Source organism: Pituophis catenifer, unplaced genomic scaffold (assembly GCF_029215685.1).
Source record: "Pituophis catenifer annectens isolate HBS135680 unplaced genomic scaffold, rPitCat1.0.hap2 SCAF_11, whole genome shotgun sequence".
In the NCBI taxonomy this organism is placed as follows: domain Eukaryota; kingdom Metazoa; phylum Chordata; class Lepidosauria; order Squamata; family Colubridae; genus Pituophis; species Pituophis catenifer.
The window spans coordinates 17,573,283-17,599,940 of NW_027256891.1; the positions used below are offsets into that span (position 1 = coordinate 17,573,283).

A 26,658-nucleotide genomic window follows, 5' to 3' on the forward strand; every position below is an offset into this window, starting at 1 on the left:
GGGCTCGTCTGGCTTTTGCAGCCTGGTTGAGCAGCTCTAGCCGGGCGCGCCCAGCGCTCGGGATTTAACCGCGGACTCAGTCTTCCTCTTCGTCCTTCTGTGAAATGGGCGCATTTGGAAAGCTCCTGCTTGCCGGCGCCTCCGGTTTGTTAGGGCGCTTCGTTGGGCAGGTCGGCGGTTTCCCAATCAGCTGTCTGGATTCCCCTTTGAAAAGTGGCTGAAGGGGGCGGGGGGGGGGGGAAGGACAGCTACAGTTGCATTGGCAAGACAGAAGAGACATTGGGTCTAGAAGAGGAGGGGGGGGGGTCCCAGTTCCAGCCAGAGGCTCCTTTGCAGGGGTGTTGTTGTTTTGGGTAGGGGGATTTGGGGGCTGGAGCATCTGCCGGAGGAATGGGCCGTGGGAGGATGGCGTTGGCGGACTCTTCGGTGGAAGAATGCTCCGACCACGTCTTTGGTGGAAGGACCCTGAACCGTCCCCGCAAGCTTTTGCGCAGGGTGGCCTCCCAGGCGGTGACTAGGACCAACCCGCCGCTGGGCATCATCTTCACCACCCTCCTGTATTGCGGGGAGCTGGCCTCGGCCTGCGTGATGACCGTCTCCTACAGCCGCTCCAACGATCAGTTCTGGATGGTCCTGACTCTGCTCTTGATGCTCATCTCTTCCGTCATGGTCCAGCTGACCCTCATCTTCGTCAACCGGGACTTGACCAGCGACAAGCCCTTCATCCTTTTCATGCACCTGGTGCTCCTGGGACCCCTCATCAGGTGAGTTAGGGACAGCTCTTCCTTTCCCTCCCCTCCCCTCCCCATCCCAAAACTTGGCTCCTCAACTTGGCTCCAGCAGCAGAACCTCAAGAGGGATTCAAGGAGGTCTGCCTTACCCCAGCTGTGCAGGGACTACCACGCCCAGACTCCACAAGTGGGGTTCAAGGAGTCTGTCTTCCTCCAGCTGTGCAGGGACTACCATGCCCAGAATCCACAAACGGGGTTCAAGGAAGTCTGTCTTCCCCCAGCTGTGCAGGGACTACCATGCCCAGAATCCACAAACCAAGTTCAATTAGGCCTGTCTTCCCCCAGCTGTGCAGGGACTATCATGCCCAGAATCCACAAATGGGGTTCAAGGAAGTCTGTCTTCCCCCAGCTGTGCAGGGACTACCATGCCCAGAATCCACAAACCGAGCTCAATTCGGACTCTCTTCTCCCAGCTGTGCAGGGACTACCATGCCCAGAATCCACAAGTGGGGTTCAAGGTGGTTTGTCGTCCTCCAGCTGTGCAGGGACTACCATGCCCAGAATCCACAAGTGGGGTTCAATTAGGCCTGTCTTCCCCTAGCTCTGCAGGGACTACCATGCCCAGAATCCACAAGTGGAGTTTAAGGAAGTCTGTTTTACCCCAGCTGGGCAGGGACTACCATACCCAGAATCCACATTCGGCTTCAAGTTGTCTCCAGGTATCTTGGAAAGCTTGCAGCTTGAGAGAAATTAGGGAAATGATGGTTGGTTGTTAGGTTGTCTTTTGCTAAGGAGGGTTTGTGGCTGTCAAAAGGAACTTTTATGGGTTGGCCCAGATGTTTAGGCATTGCAGCTGCCAGACATGATTGCAAGGTGGGGGCTCTTGCATTATTGCACTCAACCGTCGTTCATTTAAACATGGTTTGTGGGATAAACCATCATGGGTCAGAGTCTCACAGGGCTCCGAATATTGAAACCGGGGTTCGGTCTCTCATAAGTGGCTAGCTGGATGCTTAAACCAAGGACCCCATCTCCATACCAACCAGGACGGGCCAAAATTGAATGGTGTACAATGTTCTGCTTTGTGCTTCTTAAGACGAGCAATGGGTGGGGTGAAAATGGCAGCTCAGTTTGGAAAATGTTGATTTGAATGTGAGGAGGACTGAAGTCATCCTGCAGTCTGAGTTCCTAAATCTCAACCTCCTCAAAACCAAGATACGTGGCTTTCAACGCCCAGAATTCCCCAGGCAGCCATGGGAGTTGAGTGGAACTTCAGACAGTTAGGATCCTTGGTGCTCTCTGAGCCAGATTGTTTTCTTGCAGTGTTGTATTCCTAATGAATTAATATTCTCATAGGGAGTGAGGTTTCCTCTCATTTGATGTATATCAATGTATAAAAGGGATGCGGTGGTTCAGTGGCTAAGACGCTGAGCTTGTCAATCGAAAGGTTGGCAGTTCAGCGGTTCGAATCCCTAGTGCCGCGTAACGGGGTGAGCTCCCGTGACTTGTCCCAGCTTCTGCCAACCTAGCAGTTCGAAAGCACGTAAAAAATGCAAGTAGAAAAATAGGGACCACCTTTGGTGTGGGAAGGTAACAGTGCTCTGCGCGCCTTTGGCGTTGAGTCATGTCGGCCACACGACCACGGAGACACCTTTGGACAGCGCTGGCTCTTCGGCTTTGAAACAGAGATGAGCACCGCCCTCTAAGAGTCAGGGACGACTAGCACATATGTGCGAGGGGAACCTTTATCTTTAATGTATAAAATGCCACAATTAAAATATAAAATGCCATTATAGAATATAAAATGAGAGCAACCCCCCCCCACTCCCTACTAGCCCTGATGATGTTACCTAGTTTGGTAATAAAACGTCTGCAAGAAAACAAGCTCAGAGAGAGCAGCAAGAACCCCACCGTTCAAACCTGAGCTACAAATGCTCCCTTCCATTGGAACTCTCGTCATCTTAAAGTTGCCAAAGTTGAGAAATTCAGTCATACAAAGTATCAGACTATGCTTGCTTTAAAAATTAGTTTCCAGATTAGCTGTTGTGTCTTCCTCGCCCCCTCTCACTCGCCATGCTCATTTTGCTAAGTGTGGTTCTGGCTATTTGTCCTTGATTTTTTTTTTTTTTTATTTGCTCTGAGCGTGCTAGAAGCCAAGAGGCAGGTCCAATTTGGAAGCCAATGTTCTCCATGGAGGAATGTTGATCAGAATGGAAGGTTGAGCTTCTGCCCTTTTTAGCAGGAGGAAATGTGATCTTCCCAGAATGTTTAGCATGCTCAAATGCCCTTGGGAGCTGCGAGGGCCGAAGAGACTGTATGTCCGAAGTTAGGAAGGCGCGTAGAATGTCTTTGCTGAGCTAACTAGCATCGAGGGTGAGGGCCATGTCTGGAAGATTTGAGAGCTCCAGGAAACAGAATAACAGAGTTGGAAGGGACCTTGGAGGTCTTCTAGTCCAACCCACTAAGGAGGAGACCCTATCTCCGTGAGGGCGAACCTCTGGCACGGGTGCCACAGGTGGCACACGGAGCTATATCAGTGGGCTCGTGATTGCCATAGCTCAACTCGACTGCGCATGTCTGCACTGGACAGCTGATTTTTGAGCCTTTTGGTCCCACTGGAAGTTGGGAAATGGGCTGTTTCCGGCCTCCAGAGGAGTGGGGAAGGCTGTTTTTGCCCTCCCCAGTTTCCTAGAAAGCCTCTGGAGCGTGGGGAGTTTGAAAAATGGGTCTACTGGGACCACTGTGCCATCACATGCTAAAAGCGGGCGGGGGGGGGGCGTGCAGAGGCAGGGTGCATTGAATTATGGGTGTGGGGCACACACGTGGGCCACCTCCCCCCCCGCTTTTGGCACGCGACGGCAAAAAAGTTAGCCATCACTGCCATATCTAATCTAGGAACTAAAAACTATGGCACTGTGCTGGAGAGGTGTAAGATTCTTTTTTGCATGTATTTTTTATTTTATTCAAGACAAAGTTAAAATGCAAAACAAAAAACAAAAAAAAACCACCCCCAAAACTCCCCAAAAATCCAAAATAAAAAGAGACAAACCCCACAAATACACAAAAAACATCGAAGCATTTAAAAAAAGAAAAAGGTGCATTGAAAAAAGGACAACATTTATACACATTTATCCTCCCTGGTTGAATACTGATTAATGCATTATTGTGACATTCGTTCCCACCCAATGCAAAACAGGCCCTCTCTAAAAAAAATTTAAATGACTAAATCTATTTGCAAATTATTGACCCGGCTTCTATATATTAGTGACCAAATAGTTCACAAGAAAATGGATGCTAAATCAAAACAAAATGAAAGTGTCAAAACTCCCTGTTGGAGGTGTGAGCTGATTTAAGTTCCACCTGTTCACCAAATTATTATTTTTTGGGGCGGCTGTTTCTCTTCAATTCGTCCTTTTGGACGAATTGTCCCCCTTTTAGATGGGTGTTTCTAAGTTCCTCTTTTCTTGGTGATGTGAAATATTTCCCCTGTCAATTTACGTTCCTTTTTTTTTTTTTTAAATGAGGGTGAGAGGTTGCTTGTTGACTCCATTTTTCCTCTGACAATATGAACAGGCTGGACTTGAAATCTAGGTTGACAAAAACAAAATTACAACATTGCCCTGGTGACATCATGACCCTTGAGGTGTTATTTTGAGAGAATCGGGGCTCCTGCCAGTCTCAATGAACTCTTCCCCACACTTCTCCTTTTCTTCTTCCTGTGGTCCAGTTTCCACACCATGTTTACCCTGCTCAGCTACCAAGGAACCCAGTTAAATCTCCTTGTGGTGCAATGTTAGAATACAGAATTGCAGGCAAACTCTACCCACATCCTGGAGTTTGATCCTGACCGGCTCAAGGTTGACTCAGCCTTCCATCTTTCTGAGGTAAAATGAGGACCTAGATTGGGTCTGGGTCCTCATAACTGCCCAGAGAATGCTATAAAACACTATGGTGAAGGTAAAGGTTCCCCTCGCATATATGTGCTAGTCGTTCCCGACTCTAGGGGGCAGTGCTCATCTCCGTTTCAAAGCCGAAGAGCCAGCGCTGTCCAAAGACGTCTCCATGATCATGTGGCCGGCATGACTCAACACCAAAGGCACACGGAACGCTGTTACCTTCCCACCAAAGGTGGTCCCTATTTTTCTACTTGCATTTTTTAAGTGCTTTCTAACTGCTAGGTTGGCAGAAGCTGGGACAAGTAACGGGAGCTCACCCCGTTACGCAGCACTAGGGATTCAAACTGCTGAACTGCCAACCTTTCGATTGACAAGCTCAGCATCTTAGCCACTGAGCTACCACATCCCTGAATAATTTCACCTTACGCAAAGTAATTTCTCCTTTTGGCATTTGGTTTTCCCAGATGACCAGAGAGAATATGCAAAGTTCAAGCACCTCTCAGCAGAACCATCCAGGTTCTGACAGGAGAACCGGTAGCGGAAATTTTGAGCAGTTGGGAGAACCAGTAGCAGAAATTTTGAGTAGTTTGGAGAACCGGCAAATACCACCTCTGGCTGGCCCCAGAGTGGGATGGGAATGGAGATTTTGCAATATCCTTCCCCCACGAGTGGGGAGAGAATGGGGATTTTGCAACATTCTTTCCCCAGGAGTGGGGAGGGAATGGGGATTTTGCAATATCCTTTCCCCAGGAGTGGGGAGGGAATGGGGATTTTGCAATATCCTTTCCCCAGGAGTGGGGTGGGAATGGAGATTTTGCAATATCCTTCCCTCAGGAGTGGGGAGGGAATGGAGATTTTGCAATATCCTTCCTCTGCCACGCCCACCAAGCCATGCCCACAGAACCGGTAGTAAACCAGACCAGACCAGGCCAGGTGCCATAGGGATTCCAGGAATAATAATACAGTAGGGCATAAAATGAGAATCTGGAAATTCTGCCCAAGCTTCTTTCTGTCTCATTTTATAGTAAACAAATTCAAGGCGGGTGTTATCCTGAGTTTTTTTCCTCACACTTGCTTCAACCTCTGGAGTATCTTCTCCAAGTTGCTTCTTGGACCACGGTCATCTCTAAATTGCTTTTTTTTTTAAAAAAATTGAGCTCCATTTTTCAGCTGTTAGGAGTCACAGTTTTCTACCCCAATCTGTTCCTTAAGACTTTTTTAAAGAGGCAACCCTATTGTGAGGCCCCTACATTGATTTTATGTTACATAGCCATTTGGAGATCCGCTGAATAGAAAGTGGGCAGATCTGATTGTCTAGGGGCATGGCCTGTAGGAAACTACTGGGTGGGGCAAAGAAAGGGGTTGGATTTATCCGGTTCGGACTGGTTTAGGCGAACCGGATACTAATTTTACATCTGGTTCACCAAACTGGTAGTTGCAAGGACTGGCTGGACCCGCCCACCCCTCCCTGCCCCTTCCAGGAGTCTCCACATGGCCTGTTTTGATGCCAGGTAAGTGCAGGGCCCACATGGAGGCTCTGGGAGGGTGAAAAATGGGTGTCCCGGAAGTTCCGGAAGTCTGAAAACGGGTCCGTTTCTGGCCTCTGGAGGGCCTCCAGAATCCGGGGTGTTGTGGTCCGCCAGCAGCCTGCGGAGCTGGCAGTGGAGTAGACAGTGATGAGGCTGAGGAAGAACATGGGCCAGTCCTGGAGGCTGGGGAAGGTCCAGATGAGGGCTCTGCGTCGGAGGCAGAGATAGGGCCAGGGCCATCGGGGAGTGATGTGTGGACTTCGGAGCCTCCAGAGGCTGACAGTAGAGAGGCAGACCTGGTGCACGTATGAGAAGAGCTTCCAGAAGGCAGGAGCAGATGAAACAGAGAGGACGACTCGGGAGTAGGGCCAAGAGATGATTGGCTTAAAAGACCAAAAGGCCTCTTTGCCGGAAAACAACGTTGAGAGAATTGCTTCTTGTTTCACTGTATTCATTTCTTGTCGGCGTCTTCTGCTTCTGAACTTTTGCCAAGAAAAGCCTTTGGCAGTTTGCCTAATTATCCCAAGGTCGGTGATAAACTGAGGAATGGTGTTTTGAAGAATTTGCTTTCATTTAGTTTGGACTACACTGAGAATGAGTTAATTCTCAGCTCTTCTAATAAAGTCTGTCTGTTTTCAAACGGTTTGCATTCAATACTAACTACTCGGGCCTGGGTCACAACATGGGGGAGGCCGTTTTCGCCCTCCTGGAAGCTCGAATAAAGCCTCCGGACCTTATGGAGGGTGAAAACACCCCGAAAACATTGCTGTGGGGCAAGAGGCCGAGTAGGCCACGCCCACCATGACCACGCCCACCCAGCAACTGGGCAGAGAACCGGTTGCTAAATTTTTTGAATCCCACGTGCTTTGGCTCTCTGTTCTAATTCTGGAAGTTGCGATTTAGGCCACTGTATTTGATGGGTTGCAGACTCAAGATGTACGCAAGAAGGAACGTCTCCACTTGGTAGGTTCAAGATAGATGAAAGGAAGGAATTTAGCTTTTTACAAAGCTCAAGGCTAGCTGCTAGCGATCCATTATTAGACCAAACTATTTCAACTATTTATCACTAAGCAAACTCTTTCCCAATCACAGAAGTCTCGGTAGACAACAGCCCCGCAGCCAATTGCATCAGGTTTAGCCGGGATAGGAAATTCCAGGAGCTTCGAGCTAGACTGGGCAGTTTGAAATGAAATCACAACAAATCAAATCCACAAAAGGCAAAGCAAAGCCTCTCCTTATTATTGCCAAGAAAAACAGCATGGATATGTCCATTATAGGACTCCATATGAAGAAACGTTTTTCCTTAAATGGAGGAGTTTCCTGAAAAACTTTGCATGCATCCCTCCCAGCTTCCAACTTTGCTATTAAAAAATAGTTTTATATCTGAGACGGGGAAAGGAAATGGTTAAAATTATGGGGAATAATAAGAGTTGCTGTATTTTTTTTGAAACTTGAACTGAGTCCAAGGTTTTGTTCCGGCTTCTCCCATCTGCCTGCTCTACTCTGGCTTGTTTGGGAAATGTGGCTTGCAGCCCTTGACCCAAAGACCACCCAACCTAAAACAATTAGATCTCCCTGTTTTCCTATCCTAGTTTGCAGAGACATTTCAATGCTGGAAACGGGATGGCTGAACCCTGTGAATTCCCCCAATGGGATACCTTCTAGCTGGGTTGGACTTCAGCTCCCATAATCCCTAGGTAAAGGTAAAGGTTCCCCTCGCACATATGTGCTAGTCGTTCCCGACTCTAGGGGCCGGTGCTCATCTCCGTTTCAAAGCCGAAGAGCCAGCGCTGTCTGAAGACGCCTCCGTGGTCATGTGGTTGGCATGACTCAACACCAAAGGCGCATGGAACGCTCTTACCTTCCCACCAAAGGCGGTCCCTATTTTCCTACTTGCGTTTTTTATGTGCTTTCGAATTGCTAGGTTGGCAGAAGCTGGGACTAGTAACGGAAGCTCACCCCGTTACGCGACACTAGGGATTCGAACCGCTGAACTGCCAACCTTTTGATCGACAAGCTCAGCATCTTAGCCACTGAGCCACCACATTCCTTAATCCCTAGCCAGCACAAAAATTTGAAGTTCAGAACAGATTGAGAGCACCATGGAAAGATTTGAGCTGTGTTTGTATGAAATGAACTAACCATCCAAGCCTTAGTGCTGGGCATAGAGTCCAGCCGTTCCTATCAACCTAGAAAAATGGTTTAATAGAATAGAATAGAATGAATGAGCTGGAAGGGATCTTGGAGGTCTTCTAGTCCAGCCCCCTGCTTGGGCAGGAAACCCTACACCACTTCAGACAAATGGTTATCCAACATCTTCTTAAAAACTTCCAGTGTTGGAGCATTCACAACCTCTGGAGGCAAGTTGTTCCAATTGTTCTAACTGTCAGGAAATTTCTCCTTAGTTCTAGGTTGGTTCTCTCCTTGATTAGTTTCCACCCATTGCTTCTTGTCCTGCCTTCAGGTGCTCTGGAGAATAGTTTGACTCCTTCTTCTTTGGGGCAGCCCCTGAGATATTGGAAGACTGCTATCATGTCTCCCCTAGTCCTTCTTCTCATTAAACTTGACACACCCAGTTCCAGCAACCATTCTTTATATATTTTAGCCTCCAATCCCCTACTCCTCTTCGTTGTTCTTCTCTGCATTCTTTCTAGAATCTCAACATCTGTTTTTACATCGTGGTGACAGCTTTGGTAGGGTACCCAAATATCTTAGTCTCCTGCATAGGATGGTTGCTTCTTCTGCAGGCTCCTTCAGAAAATACAACAGTGGGATTTTCCCACCCTCTCACCATTTGTTGGCTCGTAGCATACGATGCGTCAGCCAGCAAACCAGCATCCCTCCGATTGGAGCCAGGAGACGAGACGAGGTCCAACTATCCACCCCCTCCTTCGTTCTTTCTTTAGCACTCTTCTGCACCCTGTTCCACCCTTCGGTTTTAGCTCCACCGGCCTTCCTTCATCAATGAGAACAGAGCCAGCTTGTCTAAAGTTCTATTTTCAGCATCCGGAGGTCAACAAAGAACCCTTTTCTAGGCTGGCTATTTGCATTGCCGCACCTCCCTTTCCTTCCAAGCCGATGAGAAGGTTTTTGTGAAAGCCTTCAAAGGTAGTTCATCCTAGTAAGTATAAGTATAATTTTATTTCTATACCGCTCTTCTCCCGAAGGACTCAGCCTATTTAAAAACACAAGTCAAACATCAATTAAAAATTTAAAATTATTAAATAAATTCGGCTCAATTTAAAACCCCAGAAATTTAAAATACCCCAATTTAAAATTATTATGTTGATAATAGTAGTAGTAGTAGTAGGTAAAACAACCTAAAAAGATAATTTGGGGGGTAATGCTCGCCCTGGAAATAGGCTAAACTCTTATTCTGACCTAGGCTTCCTGAGTCATTAAAACACACGAGTAGTCCCAAAAACCTCTTTTATTGCAACAGCTATGAATTCTGTTCATTCACAGAGGAGTCCCAATTAGTTGTAAAGAGTCCTTCGGGATAATTACCCACCTTTGACACGCTGCCAAAGACCTAATTGATAAAGCCACACAGAGTCCAGAATCAAACAGAGCTTCAGGCTTTAAGCTGAACCGAATGAACAAACGTTGCTTCCTGCAAAGGCCCACATGCCTTTGCTCCTCTTTTAAGTCTTATGGGAGGGGCCAATCATCTCCAAGCCATACTCCCGAGTTGTCCCTTTTGTTTTAGCTGTTCTTGCCTTCTGGCAGCTCTGCGCATGTGCGCACTGGGAACAGGCTTCCCCTGTTCCTCTGCCTCGCTGAGATCCGACTCTGGAGGCTCCGGAGGCAGCACATACCTCCCAGATGGCCCTTTCTCTGCCTCCGATGCAGAGCCCTCATCCAAGCCTTCCCCAGACTCCAGGACTGGCCCATGGTCCTTCCCAGCCTCCTCACTGTCGGACTCTGCTGCCAGCTCTGCAGGCTGCTGGGGGACCACAACAGCTCTTTCATAAAGTATGGGTCTTACAGATAGTCCTCACACATCTAGAATTCAGTGGTAGAGTTTTAGAAAGATTTGAGACACTCCTGCTCTTTCTGTTTAGAAATTTAAAATATTGCCTTTTCTGGAAAGTAGATTTTGAGGGAAAAGGTATTGCAGGGAGACATCCGGGGTGGGCTGCTGGGGGTTCGCAGGGGTTCGGGAGAACCTCTAGCTAAGATTCTGTGCAGTTCGGAGAACCCCCAAATCCCACTCCTGGCTGGCCCAGCCCACCCCTCCCCTCCCAGGAGTTCTCACGTGGCCTGTTTTGGATGCAGGTAAGTGCAGGGTGTGCGCCGAGGCTCAGGGAGGGTGAAAAACGGGACTACCGGAAGTTCAGGTTTCCAGCCTCCAGAGGGCCTCTGGAGCCTGGGGAGGCTGTTTTCGCCCTCCCGGAGGCTCAAGGAAAGCCTCCGGGAGGGCAAAAACACCCCCCTCCCGCCGTGGTGCAGGAGGCTGACTAGGCCACGCCCACCATGGCCACACCCATCCAGCAACCGGGCAGAGAACCCCTTGTTAAAATTTTTGAAGCCCACCCCTGGAGAGATCCCTTTTAGAGGGAAAGGAAATACGCTTCAGGGAGAAGGAGGAAAAGGAAGAGGAAAGAAACAGAGCAATCTTAGCACAGAAAGAGGAACTTATCTTCATTCTCTGTATGAAAAAAATAGACTAACTTAAAAAACAGTTCAGTGTTTTAAGCCATATGAAAAATACTCGTCTTCCCTGTGAGCCCGTTCCTGTGGATTCCAAACCACGATTTATGATGTTAGCATGCCAATCTAACACTGTGCAAGGCGAGCCAATTGTGATTTATCGCAATTAAGCCACCATGGCTTAGGAACTTCATTTTTAAGATTGCACGGAATTTATTTTTCGAGGTAGATTAACACGAATCTTTCAAGAAATATTTTTTTCCCCGAGTGGGTAATTGCTTTAGCCTTTTCTATCCAAAACAAACAACTTGTCTCATGGCTTCTCAAAGACAAAGCAATTTATTGCTGCCTAAACCTGGCTTCCTTCTTCAGATGCATCACAATGAAGTTATACTTGACCTGCTGAAGCAAAAAGCTTAATACGTTTGCAGCAGTGGTGAAATCCAAATTTTTTTACTACCGGTTCTGTGGGCGTGGCTTGGTGGGTGTGCTGTGGCTTGGTGGGTGTGGCTTGGGCATGGCAGGGGAAGGATACTGCAAAATCCCCATTCCCTCCCCACTCCTGGGGGAAGGATGCTGCAAAATCTCCATTCCCATGCCACTCTGGGGCCAGCCAGAGGTGGTATTTGCCGGTTCTCCAAACTACTCAAAATTTCCGCTACCGGTTCTCCAGAACCTGTCAGAACCTGCTGGATTTGCAGCTCCTTAAGGTGCCCCAAGACTTTTCCTTCTGGATTATGTCATGGACGTGCCTTTGAGTCAGTTCCCAAGACGTGGCCTCATGGTTTCATTTGGACGTTGGCCAACTCTGCGCTCTGCCTTTCTAACAAACCTAGCTGTCTCACAGCTCATAGGAAACTATTTACGAGGTTTGCAAAATCTCTCCCAGGAATTTCAAGGTCCGTGTGTGAGTCAATCAGGGGGAAAGCACAGTCTTGCCACTCATCTCAGGCTGCTGGTGGAAGGCGTGTGCTCTGCAGTCTCACACTTAGCCCCGGGGAGCTGAATGTGGGCGGGTGTCTTTGGGACTGTGGGAAAATCTTGAGCCCAGCTGCTGTAGAAAGTGGAATGTCTTAAGGCCCAGGGAATCCTGTTTCGGTCTGCTTCTGCAGGAGGAAATGAAAGAAAAGAGGATTCTAGCAGAGGTGAAATGCTCCCGGTTCAGACCGGATCGCCTGATCCGGTAGCAATAGCAGTGGGTGGTTCAGAGAACCGGTAGCAAAAATCCCTGCCCCCCCCCCCCCCGCCCATGCCCAGCTGAGCCGTGCAATCATCAGAGGCTTTTTTTTTTTTTTACTTTTAAAAGCATTTTTTCTACAACCTCTTCGGCCGAAAAAATGCTTTTAAAAGTAAAAAAAAAAAAAAAGCCTCTGAAGATTGTGTGGCTCAGCTGGGATCGTCAGAGGCTTTTAAAAGTATTCTTTCTACAACCTGTTAAGGTGGTAAAAAAATGCTTTTAAAAGTTAAAAAAAAAAAAGTTGGCCACGCCCACCCACTCACATTACACCACCACCCCCGCCACACCCACAGAACAGGTAGTAACAAATTTTATATTTCACCGCTGGTGCGTTTATGCAGGCCCCTTACAGACCTCTTAGGAATGGGGTGAGGTCAACAGTAGCAAATTAAACAACATGATGTTTATTAAGCACTAAGAAATGTAATTAATAGAAAATTAATAATATATATATATATATTTTAAAAAGTATTGATTAGTGCCCAGAAAGCTGAATGTTTTTACAATGCTGATTTGCAAATCTATCTGCTTCCTCCCTCTCTCTGCCAACAAGGATGGATTATGGAGTAGCAATAACAATAACAATAGCACTTAGATTTATATACCGCTTCACAGTGTTTTAGAGCCCTCTCTAAGCAGTTTACAGAGTCAGCATCTTGCCTCCAACAATCTGGGTCTTCATTTTTACCCACCTCGTAAGGATGGAAGTCTGAGTCAACCTTGAGCTGGGATGGATGGATGGATTGATGGGGAAGGGAGGGGAAGGGAGGAGGGAAGGAAGGAAGGAAAATAGCCATAGCATTTAGACTTATATACCGTTTTACAGTGCTTCACAGCCCTCTCTAAGCGGTTTTACAGAGTCAACCTATTGCCCCCAACAATTTGGGTCCTCATATTACCCACCTCGGAAGGCTGAGTCAACCATGAGCCTGATGAGATTTGAACTGCCAAATTGCAGGCAGCCGGCAGGCAGCAGAAGTAGCCTGCAGTACTGCACTCTAACCACTGTGCCACTGAATATTTCCCCACCTTTCTCTCTCTTCTGCAGATGTTTGGAGTCCATAGTGATGTTCTACCGCCAAGGCCGGGAGGAGGAGCCTTACGTCACCATCACCCGTAAGAAGCATCTTCACAGCGACTGCGAGATCGAGATCGAGCAGGAAGTGGGCCACCTGGTCCGCCGGCTGGTCACTCACCGTAATGCTTTCAAGCGCATGGCGGTCATTCAGGCCTTCCTGGGCTCCACCCCACAGCTCACCCTACAGCTTTATGTCACTGTAATAGAGCAGTACATCCCTCCCAGCAGAGGTAAGGACATAACAGGGCCAAAGGATGGGGAGGGGAAAGGAAACGAAAGGGATCGTGGGTAAGGGAGATTTCATTTTAACTAGAAAATTTATTTGCTCTCCCGATGAGAGCTAAAAGAAGTTGGGAAGCAGATCGGTTTATACACACACACACACACACACACACACACACACACACACACACACACACACATGCAAGTTAGTTTTGGTGTATTTCGACGAGGTCGGCTGTTTTATAACACAAAAGACTAATGGGCACACATCAAGGACCTCACCCATACAGGATGTTACGAAACAGCCAACTAATCTGCAAACATCAACTCCATCAACTAATCAAGATGTAACAACACAGGCAACCAACCCGTTCACAGCAACAAAGCCAGCACCCCACACCTCCCCACCAGTATTTATAGAGAGACAGCAGCTCCGATCATGCTTTGCTCACACAGGCACGAAGCCGAAGGCACCAGCCTGAAGATGACGAGTGGGATCTTGTTGAAACATTGCCAAGATACTCTCAATCTTACATGGGAAAAGACTCAAATACACCAAAACTTGCATACCTCTATCCGTGAAAATCTACAAACACACACACACACACACACACACACACACACACATATACATATATACAGTATATTAAGTGTTTTTCTATCGAGACACCTAGTCTACCCCAGCATGTGGGAGGGAGCATACTGCATCCCTTTCACCTTTCAGCTCCAATCCAGAAGCCTTCAAGCAGTCGCATTCACGAGAAACCATTTTATACCAATAATATATATATATATATATATATATATATATATATATATATATATATATATATATATATATATATATGTGTGTGTGTGTGTGTGTGTGTGTGTGTGTGTGTGTGTGTGTGTGTGTATGTATGTATATATATATGTGTATGTATGTATGTATACACACACACACACACACACACACACACACATATACATGTACATCTCAGAGTTCAGATGTGCTGGTAGAGAATTTGGCATCTTCTCAGATCTGATAGGCTATCCTTGCAATAGGAAGTAAACCAGGGATGAAATGCTCCCAGTTCGGACCGGATCACGTGATCCGGTAGCGATGGAGGCAGGTGGTTTGGAGAGCCGGTAGCAAAAATTCCTGCACCCCCCCTCCCCATGCCCAGTTGAGCTGCGTGATCATCAGAGGCTTTTTTTTTTTTACTTTTAAAAGCATTTTTTCTACAACCTTTTCGGTCAAATAATGCTTTTAAAAGTAAAAAAACCAGCCTCTGATGATCGCGCGGCTCAGCTGAGCATGGGGGTGGGATGGGTGCAGGGATTTTTGCTACCGGCTCTCCGAACCACCTGCCTCCATCGCTACCGGATCAGGCAATCCGGTCCGAACTGGGAGCATTTCATCCCTGGTTTATTTCCTATTGCAAGGATAGCCTATCAGATCTGAGAAGATGCCAAATTCTCTACCAGCACATCTGAACTCCGAGATGATGTGAAATTGTTGTCCAGCAACACCACAATAATGTGTGTGTGCAAACTGTTCGGCCTACTGCAGAGAGGGGAAACGTTCAACTTCTTGGATGCACACAGCCATCTGAAGGTCTCCCATCTGCCAATCCAATATGGCTGTTGTACCGTCCTGGCTGTGATAATATTCACTAAAATTCTATTCTTAATACAAATGTAAAGGTAAAGGTAAAGGTTTACCTCACACATATGCGCTACTCATTCCTGATTCTGGGGGTGGTGCTCATCTCCATTTCAAAGCCGAAGAGCCAGCGCTGTCCGAAAACATCTCTGTGGTCATGTGGCTGGCATGACTCAATGCCAAAGGCGCACGGAATGCTGTTACCTTCCTACCAAAGGTGGTTCCTATTTTTCTACTTTCATTTTTTATGTGCTTTCGAACTGCTAGGTTGGCAGAAGCTGGGACAAGTAACAGGAGCTCACCCCGTTACGCGGCACTAGAGATTCGAACCGCTGAACTGCCGACCTTTCGATCGACAAGCTCAGTGTCTTAGCCACTGAGCCACCACATCCGCCTTAATAAAAAAATGACCCCCGATTTCCTGCTGTCACTCAGCCCCCTGATATGGCCTTGCCATTTCCACCTTAACCAGTTTCCAAAAACCCAAAAGCGCGGCCCCGCAAATTTTGCCATCTGGGTTGTAACAATTTACCCATTAAACCGAGCATCTGCGTCATTCCTTTGGCAAAAAAAAAGTTCTTTTATCGTCGTTTGCCAGCGAGCTTTTAAAGACTAGCAAAAGAGACTTTCAGCCAGAGCCTCGGCTCGGTTGCCAAGATCTCAAGGGATCAATCCAGGAGTGAAATCCAACAGGTTCTGACAGGTTCTTGAGAACCGGTAGCAGAAATTTTGAGTAGTTCGGAGAACCGGCAAATATCACATCTAGCTGGTTCCAGAGTGGGATGGGAATGGAGATTTTGCAATATCCTTCCCCCAGGAGTGGGGAGGGAATGGGGTTTTTGCAGAATCCTTCCTCTGGAGTGGGGAGGGAATGGAGATTTTGCAGTATCCTTCCCCTGCCACACCCACCAAGCCACACCACGCCCACCAAGCCACACCCACAGAACTGGTAGTAAAAAAATTTGGATTTCACCACTGGCTCAATCTAGACTCTTCCAGAGGATTCTACAATCCTTTTTAAGACCAGAAGGCAGAGCCCGTGTTTTTAAAGGTTAGAAAAACTGCAGCGCCCCATGGCTGGAAAATAAAAGACTGCCTAAAAGGCTCAGAAAAACATCTGGTTGGCGAATTCTGACAATCGAGTCTCTGGAACATGGGCTAGGTGTATAAATTCAGTAGGTATGATTTTTTTGTGCTCCTGGTTTAATAGAAGCTTCTGTGCAATTCCCAGGGGTGTGGTTCCAATAATTAGTATTTATAAAATCAACTGCAGGTATTTTAATTGCCAAGCATGAAGGCATTTTGCCATCTGCTTTCCGAGAGGGATGTCACCTTGGAAACCTGCACACAGGTAGCACACCCATCCAACTGATCCAGTGTGAGTCAGTGCTTTGAACAGCCCACCTCATCCTGATCTTTTCCAGATGTGGCATGATGTCAAGTTTAATCCCAGGAATTTCCCTTCCTTTCCTCCTGAATGGATGAATGGATGAATGGATGGATGCTTTCTTGAAAATTGGCGCAGGGGTGAAATTCAAGATTTTTCCCTACCAGTTCTGTGGGCATGGCTTGGTGGGCGTGGCAGGGGAAGGATACTGCAAAATCTCCATTCCCTCCCCACTCCAGGGGGAAGGATATTGCAAAATCCCCATTCCCTCCCCACTCCTGGGGGAAGGATACTGCAAAATCTCCATTCCCACCCCACTCAGGGGCCAGCCAAAGGTGGTATTTGCCGATTCTCCGAACTACTCAAAATCTCCGCTACCAGTTCTCCAGAACCTGACAGAACCTGCTGAATAGCACCCTTGCTCTAACTCCTCCTACGCCGATTTAACCCAACCGAGAATTGGATGAAGGAAACACAAGTTAAAAATCTCTCAGGCTTTCATATCCAAACTCTCCAAGCTGGTTCATGGCTACGTTCCAGTCAAGGAAATGAACTCGACCCGAAATCCACAAAATTCCATCTTCGTACAGAAAATAGTCTACGGAATCCGCTCCTACAAAACTCTGCTTAGATTAAGATGAAAGGGTATTTTGGATTTTAACTAGGCCATTCTTCTGCTTGACTAACCAGTCTCACTGGTTTCTTTTAGCTTAGCTCAGCACACCGTCTCTTCTCTAACTCCTTGTAACTTTCAATATACAGTAGTGGCTAAAATTGTGGAAACCTTTTTGGGAAAGGTGTATTTTTGAGTTTTGATGGCTAATAACACCACTTTTTTTTTTTTTTTTTTGGAGTTTCAAGGTAATCCTATTCCACTGCTGGGATGGCCTGGGAATAGCCCAGATCTTCTTAACCCAATTGAAAATCTATGGAGCCGACTAAAGAAACTTGTTAGTCAGAAGCGACCCAGCAATAAAACCCAATTAATAGAAGCAATCCTTCAATCTTGGTTTCACATTATAATAACAGCTGCAGAACTAAAAGACTCCATGGGAAGACGTTGTTGTAAGGCTGTAATTCATGCTAAAGGTTACCCAATGAAGGATTAACTGTCACGGTGATCATTTTTGTGTATCTCATTTTTTTCTAGGGTGATCACTTTTGGGAAAAGTGTATTTTCTAAAACTAGCTAATGACACCACTTTTTTGGGGAGTAGTACCATAAAATTATATATCAATGGAGAGATAATTTAATCAAGAATGTAATGCAATCACTTTGATGAAGGATTTGCTATTAGAGTAGCAGTTACAGTATAAAGAAGAAAAGTGAAACACGTAGAAAAAACGAGATATACAAAAATGATCACCATGTCAGTTAATACTTAGTTGGGTAACCTTTACATGAATGACGGCCTTACAATGTCTTCCCATGGAGTGAACCATGTCTTTCGGTTCTGCAGCCGTTATAATGTGAAAACCAAGATTGAACGATTGCTTCTATTAACTGGGTTTTATTGCTGGGTCGCTTCTGACTAACAAGTTTCTTTAGTTGGCTCCATAGATTTTCAATTTTGGGCTCAATTGTGGCTGTAACTTGAGGACTACCCGTAGTAATTTAACAACGGCAGTGATTCCCAGCTTACAAGTTGATCATGGTTTGCTCTTCATTGCTCACTTTTCATTTTTGCTTCCCTGCTAGCTGTCCTGATGAGCATGTGCTTACTCTCCGTCACGTATGGTGCTTTGGTCTGCAACACCCTGGCCATCCAGATCAAGTACGATGACTACAAGATCCACCTCCACCCACTGGCTTTCATCTGCATCATCTTGTGGAGGGGTTTGGAGATCTCAACCCGCATCACCATCTTGGTCCTCTTTGGGACCGTCTTCAAATATTACGGCTTGGCCGTTGGGGCGGCCAACTTCTTGATCTTCTTTTTCTTACCGTGGGTTGAGTTTTGGAGAAGCGGGGCCAAGTTGCCCGAGAACGTGGAGAAAAACTTCAGCCGGGTGGGAACTTTGACTGTCCTGATCTGCATCACTCTGCTCTACGGTGGCATCAATGTCTTCTGTTGGTCGGCTGTCCAGCTCAGGTTGTCCAGGCGAGACTTGATTGTCAGGTCCCAAAACTGGGGCTGTTTAGCTTTATTCTATGTGTTCCGTGGATTGGAGAACAGCCTGCTGCTCCTGGTTTGGTACTTCTTCAAGACGGAGTTCTACGAGTACGTCTGCACTCCCATGCTTGTGCTGCAGCTGCTTGTGGCCTACTGCCTGGCCATTGTCTTCATGCTTTCTTTCATGCAGTACCTGCATCCCTGCCGCCGCCTTTTCACGCACAACGTCACGGACTTCTTGCACTGCGTCTGTTGCCAGAAGGAAGATGTTGCCGTCTCGGTTGATTTGGAACCACCTCGTGAACTCGGTGTGAGGCACAGCGTAGTATGACAATCGACACCCTGCTGATGGGATGATGATCAACCCCATCCGGTTTCAAGATTCAGGAGTGGTACCTGTTTACCCCACCAGGATAAGCCTTAATTTCACGGTGCTATGCTATAATTTATAAGCAGGGATGCAGGCGATCGTGGTGGTGATAGCTTCTGGAGCATCAGCTGGACTTATGATAATGGGCTGTAGCCTAGTGTTGTTGGTGCAGGACTAGGGCATTCAGCAGTAGAAGACTTGACACATAGTATGAAAGAGGAACTCTAGTTGATGGGGCAAACCATCAACGAAGGATGACCTCTTCTAGGTGCCAGCAGTTGGACACCAGTTGGACACCAACTGCCTTGGCTGTGTTCATTTCCAGAAATGGAACTGAAGGACACTCACCTGGCTCAGAACTATTGTAAGAAGAAGTGCAGAAGAGTGGCCAATGGAGACTGTCTCAGATCTGTGGGATCCTGCACAGTTGGGTAAAACTTCAGAGTGACTTCCCCAGCCATTCCTTTTATTTATTTGAAAATTTGTGAAGACTTTATTATTATTATTATTTTATAATTTGAAGTGCTGGAAAAGATGTTGCAGTTGATAGCAACTCGGTCTCAGAATTTGTTTGGGTTCCTACAGTTCCATTTATGGTCAGGAGATCCGTGCTCAGGCTGAAAGCTCAGGATGACGAGTCTCCTAAGGAGCCCCGTGGATGGAGGATGAGCTTTGGATTTCTTGCCTCCAGATCTTCAGGGGTGCCGCAGCAGGTTGGCCTTCCCAACTGCCCTGGAAGGACCACACTAGTGGCCGACTACTACATTAGGGGCATTCTTCAAGGGAGAAAGGGCTGAGGTTGAACATGTTGAGCTTGTGATGGGAAACTGGACCATTCCGCATTCAAGTTCTGGTTTTAGGAGGTGATCAGCTCATCATAGTTTGGGCTGTTGCCTGGGGAGGTAAGCATTTCCCATCACTTGGCTGGACCCCATGCAAAGATATACTTTAAAAAATCCATTATGTTGAAGTGCTCAGGTCTACCAATCCAATTTAGCCAAGCTTCTTGGCCTCCCAAAACACTTCCCACTGTATGTAGTGCACAGATGTTTCTGAATACAAGCTCATCCAGTAGGTGAGTCTTCAATCGAAATCCTTGTGAGGAATATGGGTTGACGTGTCGAGTTGCATACTTGAGGCCCCCAAACAATTTCCTTGTATGAACTGATTTCTCCTTGTACCTCTCTTCTATTGAGCTAATACAAGGGTGTCCAAACTTGGTAACGTTAAGACCTGGGGACTTCAACTCCCAAAATTCTTCAACAGCATGGCCGGCTGAGGAATTCTGGGAGTTGAAGTCCACAAGTCTTAAAAAGACCCATAAAATAGCATGCCATCCTGTCTGTAAATCGTGGCCTTCTAATGCCAGTAGTCTTGTATTTTTGAGATGCAGCCACTCACTTATCCATGCCAAAGCTGCTGCCTGATAACATTTTCCCCAATCTGGCAAACCGAATCCCCCTCTTTCTCTTATAATAAACTTTAATCTAATTCTCGGTTTTTTTCCCCCTTGCCAGATGAATTTTGAAATAGGTCTATCCAAATTAGTAAAAAAAAAAAATCTTTTTTGAGCCGAATTGGTATGCCCTGGAATAGAAACAACATTTTTGGTAGGACATTCATCTTAATGGTGGCTATCCTGCCCATTAAAGATAGCTGTAATTTTCCCCATTTTTCCAAATCAGACCTAATTTGTGCCGTTAATTTATCACCATTATCTTCTTTGAGTGTAATGCATCTTGCAGTCAATTGAATTCCTAAATATCTAAGTTTTTTCGTAGTCTGAATGTTTATCTTTCCCTCTAATTCTTTTTTTTTTCTCTTCAGTCATATTTTTGTTTCAGTCATTTTTGTTTTTTCCTTATTTATTTTTAGACCCGCTACTTTCCCACATTCCTCTGGATTAAGTTTGATTTGGAATTACTAATAAAAAACTTTTTTTAGAAAAGTCTTAAAAAGACTTGCCAAGTTTGGAGACCCCCCCCCCCCAGAGCTAACAGAGACACCAGACTGAGTTAAAGGACCACTTTTATGTGGGGTTTTGATGCCCTTGTGTGGAAAGTTTGATCTGCGACCATCCTTCCTCTTCAGGATTATTTCTGCCTCAAGGAGCAGGGTGAACAATTATTACTTCAGCAGTAATAATTCAGGAAAACAAAACAAAACACAGAAGAGGAGGATGAAGGTGAGGCAAAAGACAATAGAAACAAACTCTAATTGGACAATAGCAACTGCCCTCATAACTACCCATAATGCACTGCTGTATGGCTATCAGCCTCTGACCCCCCCTAATGTTGGTTGACGTTGGGAAAAAAACCAGTTCCAAAGCCCTGAATCCCATAATAACTAGAGGAAGATACACAATTGATGCTAAGACCAAGAATAGGGGCAACACAGTATAATTCAACTGTCCTTCGGTGCTACATCAAGATGGCCTCTCCAGAGCACTTTGTATATTCTCACTTGTATAGTGATTTTCAGGTCAGCCTTTTCCAAGCCCCCCCCTCCGATATTATACATTGTGACTTTTACCATCAACCGCTAATATGTAAAAGTTAGACCAGTGGTGAAATCTAAAATTTGTTAGTACCGGTTCTGTGGGCATGGCTTGGGGGGGTAATGTGACTGGGTGGGCATGGCCAATTTTTTTTTTTAACTTTTAAAACCATTTTTTCTACAACCTCTTCGGCGAGGAGGTTATAAAACAATGCTTTCAAAAGGCTCTGACGATCCCAGCTGAGTTGCCTGATCGGCAGAGGCTTTTTTTCTTTTAAATACCTCTGATGATCAGGCAACTCAACTTGGATCGTCAGAGGCTTTTAAAAGAAAAAAAGGCTCTTGATGATCGCGTGGCTCAGCTGGGCATGGGGAGGTGGGCAGGGATTTTTGCTACCGGTTCTCCGAACCGCCCGTCTCCATCACTACCGGATCGGGCGATCCGGTCCGAACCGGGAGCATTTCATCCCTGGACCATGTCCATCTTTACTTTTTTGCACGTTCTCGACTGCGAATAGGAAGGAAAGAAAAAGGAGCGTCTTTAGAAACAATAGTCCATTCTGGATTGGCCTTTTAAATAGCCCGGTTTGAATCTGTACATCCGTTAAATCCTCACTGCCTGCGTATTGTCTGCAACCGAGGCATTCGTCCGTTCCTGGGATGGAGACCTCTAACCTGAAATAAACCCGACTTCAGGGCAACGTTCAGACACTCTTGCCTTCCTCCATTTCATGTTGAACAGGAGTCGGTCTTTCAGCAACGGAGCATAAAGCCAACCTAGCAGATACTAGCCGAGCCAATTCCTCGGGTTGAGTTTCACCCTCTCCGGTTGGCTTTCTGAAGACAGCTGAGCCCAACCAACAGCTGAGCCAGCAAGGAATGATCACCTACCTCAAGGAGAGATTTTCCACCACTGCCTTTTCCGACTGCCGTTCTCTGGGATTAAACCAGGCGTCCAGATCAGGTTTTGGGACCAGGCAATTTTAAGACTAGAGGCACAATTTATTTTCTCTGATTCTCCCTTTCTTTTTAATGCATCATTTCCTACAGGGAGTCCATTGTGGCCAGGAACTTCCCGTAGTGATTTTTCATGACTGGTGGTTTTTTCCCTCCCTCCCTCTCCCTCTCCCTCTTTCCTCTCCTCTCCCTCTTTCCTCCCTCTCCTCTCCTTTCCTCTCCTTTCCTCTCCTCTCCCTCTTTTCTCCTTCTCTTCTCTTCTCTTCTCTTCTCTTCTCTTCTCTTCTCTTCTCTTCTCTTCTCTTCTCTTCTCTTCTCTTCTCTCCCTCTTTCCTTTCATCTCCCCTCCCCTCCCTTCCCTTCCCTTCCCTTCCCTTCCCTTCCCTTCCCTTCCCTTCCCTTCCCTTCCCTTCTCCTTTTTTCCCCTTAAACGAAGCAGCCTGCATTTAGGGATTTAGGAAATAAGACAAGTGCAGCAATTTAAAAAAATCATCCTGAACTACCTCTTTGAAATGACAGATTTCCCTCTTTTTTTTGCTGCCGTTTCTTTGGGTAGAAGAGATGTTTGGAAGAATGTGAGGGCTCTGCAAATAAAGTATGTCTTTAAAAACAAATCTATTCCTTTTCAAAAAAAGGAAGCTATTCTGAAGGTGTGTCGAGGAGTTAAGCAAAATTGCAAAATAAGGTGTTTTTTTTCCCCTCCCTTTAGATGGGAGGTTTGAAGATTATATGATGGATTGGTTCCTGTTATTTATGGAAGGAAAAACAAAACTCTTCCCCATATATAGAAAAATAGCCAGTTTGGGGAAAGAGTTCCTTATACAATTTTCCGAATCCAGCGTGTCTCAACCCATCCACCCTCTAAGTATCCAGAATTACCACACTTAGAATTTGCAGCCAAGTTTAGAATTGAAATCAGATTGTTCTGGTCTAGCCAAAACCTCATTCAGAACAGACCACAAATTTACTATTCCTAATTAAAGCATCTGTTTTTATATGCATGAACCTTCTGTTTTTGATATTCAGGTAGAGTTAGGAAACCTATTTAGGCATAAGGTAGCATTTATAAAAAAAAAAGGTATTGAATCTGAAGTGTTCGGAAACCTTAATGTTTACAGACATATTTCCCTCTGCAAAAAAAAAAAAAAAAAAAAGGCTTCATTAAAAGACTCTTATTAAACTAGCCAAGGAAGATTAATCATAATCAGGGGCCATGAAAAACTTATTCCTGAAATAAAATACATTGCCCAGCTAAACACGTGTGAGAATTCCATATTTTTTGTACCATACACAACACCACTCCATGCAATTGTGTACTATTATTTCATGCTATATTTCTCTCCGTTTATAAGAAAAACAGGAAAACTTATTTTGTTTTTGTTTTTTAAGCTGGATGGAACATAAGGCCTTGCAATGCAGCTGCTGGAACAGCAAAAAGATATCAGTGGTTATATGCCCACCTGTTGACAAAAGTATTTTAAACGGCTTAGGTCATGCTTTTAAATATAGAATCTCAGCTCAGGGTGGCTTTGGTTAGCATCTGATTACCGGTATATCCGTGAAAAGAAGCTTAGCGACAGACAAAACACCTACCACTGGGTGGCAGAATTGATAATACGATGCGATATTAAGGAAGGTCAACTGTGAAGCAGAACACAAAAAGGGATAACCTCAGGGGTGGGATTCAAAAATTTTAGCAAAGGGTTCTCTACTCGGTTGCTGGGTGGGCGTGGCCATGCTGGGTGTGGCCTAGTCGGCCTCCTGCACCATGGAAGGGGGGAGGGGCATTTTTGTCCTCCCCAGGCTCCGGAGGCTTTTCTTGAGCCTCCGGGAGGGCAAAAACAGCCTCCCTAGAATCCGCAGGCCATCTAGAGGCCGGAAACGGGGCCTTCCCGAACTTCCGGTAGGCCCATTTTTCGCCCTCCCTGAGCCTCCACATGCGCCCTGCATTTACCTGCATCCAAAACGGGCCATGTGGAGACTCCTGGGAGGGGAGGGGCGGTGTGGGCGGGGCCATCCAGGAGTGGGATTTGGAGGTTCTCCAAACTGCACAGAATCTCAGCTAAAGGTTCTCCCGAACCCCTGCGAACCCCCAGCAGCCCACTCCTGGATACCCTCGATTCAAAAATTAAAACTTGCATTTGAAATCGATAGCGTGTTGGGCAGGTGTGAGTTTGATGTCGCGATGTTACATGTTGTTTTATCAAATGCTGTCATTCTGATTCCCGGATGCTATCGGGTATGCCGAATATTATTCCACACCGTCTATAATAAGAGTCAGATATTGCAAACAATAGTACTGCATGCACTGTCATTTTTTGTAAACCGTGAACTACGATTGCGTTATCAACTCTCGAAGTAACTATGAAATAATCGACTACTGTACCGAAATAAACCTTTAATAAAATGTGAAATGCAAATACATTTTGGACGGAGAGCCCTTTGATTGGTTGGATCAGAGTATGTTTCAGCTCAAATCAGTGGTGGGATTCCAATTTTTTTTACTACTGGTTCTATGGGTGTGGCTTGGGCATGGCATGGCTTGGTGGGCGTGGCAGGGGAAGGACACTGTAAAATCTCCATTCCCTCCCCACTCCCAGGGGAAGGTTACTGCAAAATCCCCATGTCCTCCCAATCAGCTGGGACTCGGGAGGCAGAGAATAGATGGGGGCAGGGCCAGCTAGAGGTGGCATTTGCCGGTACTCCGAACTACTCAAAATTTCCACTATAGGTTCTCCAGAACTGGTCAGAACCTGCTGAATACCACCTCTGGCTCAAACACAGATAAACTTTGAAGCTTTGATTTAGCTGTGAAGGTAAGTCTGTCCTGGACATGAACAGTACATACAGGTAGTTCTCGACTTACGACCACAATTGAGCCCCAAATTTATGTTGTTAAGTGAGAAATTTCCTAAGTGAGTTTTGCCTCATTTTACGACTTTTCTCGCCACATTTGTTAAGTGAATCACTGCCGTTCTTAAATTAGTAACATGGTTGTTAAGCGAATCGGGTTTTCTCATTGACTTGGCTTGTTAGAAAGTCATAAAAGAGGACACTGGCGATCATAAATGTGAATCAGTTGTCGAACATCCGAATATAAATCACGTGACTATGGGTAATGCTGCAACGGTCATAAGTATGAAAAAGAGTCATAAGCCACTTTTTGCAGTGCCGTTGTACCTTCAAACGGTCACTAAATGAGTTGTTGTAACTTGAGGACTTCCTGTACTTTGGACTGCAAATACTTTTCCGGTATTTTCTTCTGGGTAAGGAATGGATACACCGAAACGTCCCCCTCTTTTTAAGGCTTGCAGATTAAATACCCCACCTAATGCAAAAAGAGCATGCGGTGGCTCAGTGGCTAAGATGCTGAGCTTATCGATCGGAAAGGTCGGCAGTTCAGCGGTTCGAATCCCTAGTGCCGCGTAACGGGATGAGCTCCCGTTACTTGTCCCAGCTTCTGCCAACCTAGCAGTTCGAAAGCACGTGAAAAAGGCAAGTAGAAAAATAGGGACCACCTTTGGTGGGAAGGTAACAGCGTTCCATGCACCTTTGGCGTTGAGTCATGCCGGCCACATGACCACGGAGACATCTTCAGACAGCGCTGGCTCTTCGGCTTTGAAACAGAGATGAGCACCGCCCCCTAGAGTCAGGAACGACTAGCACATATGTGCGAGGGGAACCTTTACTTAATGCAAAAAATTCAAATGCCTTCTGCACTTTTTCCATTTATTCTCCTGCACTTTCATAGAAATTGTTTCTTCCACCCTTCCTTTTTTAAAAAAAGTAGTCAATGAAGCCGAGTTTGAAAGGGAAGCCAATATCTCTGTAGCAAACTTGGATCAAAGCTGTAGGGTGATCTAATATGAACCGACCAAGGCTCTGGGATGAGAGATCTTAAGATCAAAGGGGAAGCTATCACCTCTCATTTATTTATTTTTTTTAACCCACAATTTTCCCATTAGCCAATTTTGGCAAGGCACGAGCCTCTGGTTGTGCATTTGCTCATATTAACTTTGATTATATCAGGCAGTAAAGAATTGAGAATTGAGACCACACATCAGATTCCAGTTAAGATGCTTTATTGCTCATGACAAGAATCTAATCAGCTCTAAATTGGCCCTAAGGTTAGCAGAATTCAAGAGGGGTTGGACTCGTGCTGCTTGTGGGAACGTAACAATTCTAGGCTGGTTCCTTTCTTGACCCCGCCCACTGGTTCCACCTGCTCTTCTCCTACAGCTTAGTTTGAACAAGGAACAACCAATGGAACAGAAGTTGCCTTCAGAAGTTGTGGGAGCTTCATCACTGGAAGCTTTCAAGAAGAGGCTGGACTGTCATCTGTC

The 26,658-nt window shown here is 46.1% G+C and overlaps 1 protein-coding gene across 1 annotated transcript; it reads left to right on the forward strand.

The window, feature by feature from the left end:
* Positions 1-390: 390 nt before the first annotated feature.
* Positions 391-21,497, forward strand: XKRX (XK related X-linked). The gene is made up of 3 exons (XM_070952026.1): positions 391-764; positions 13,095-13,354; positions 18,078-21,497. The coding sequence occupies exons 1-3, from the start codon at positions 391-393 to the stop codon at positions 18,821-18,823; spliced, it is 1,380 nt and encodes a 459-aa protein (XP_070808127.1). The 3' UTR covers positions 18,824-21,497.
* Positions 21,498-26,658: the final 5,161 nt, after the last annotated feature.

Coding starts and splice junctions, on each gene's coding strand:
- XKRX (XM_070952026.1), top strand. CDS start 391: ATGGGCCGTGGGAGGATGGCGTTGGCGGACTCTTCGGTGGAAGAATGC. Junction 765..13,094: donor CTCCTGGGACCCCTCATCAG/GTGAGTTAGGGA, acceptor TCTCTTCTGCAG/ATGTTTGGAGTCCATAGTGA. Junction 13,355..18,077: donor GTACATCCCTCCCAGCAGAG/GTAAGGACATAA, acceptor CTTCCCTGCTAG/CTGTCCTGATGAGCATGTGC.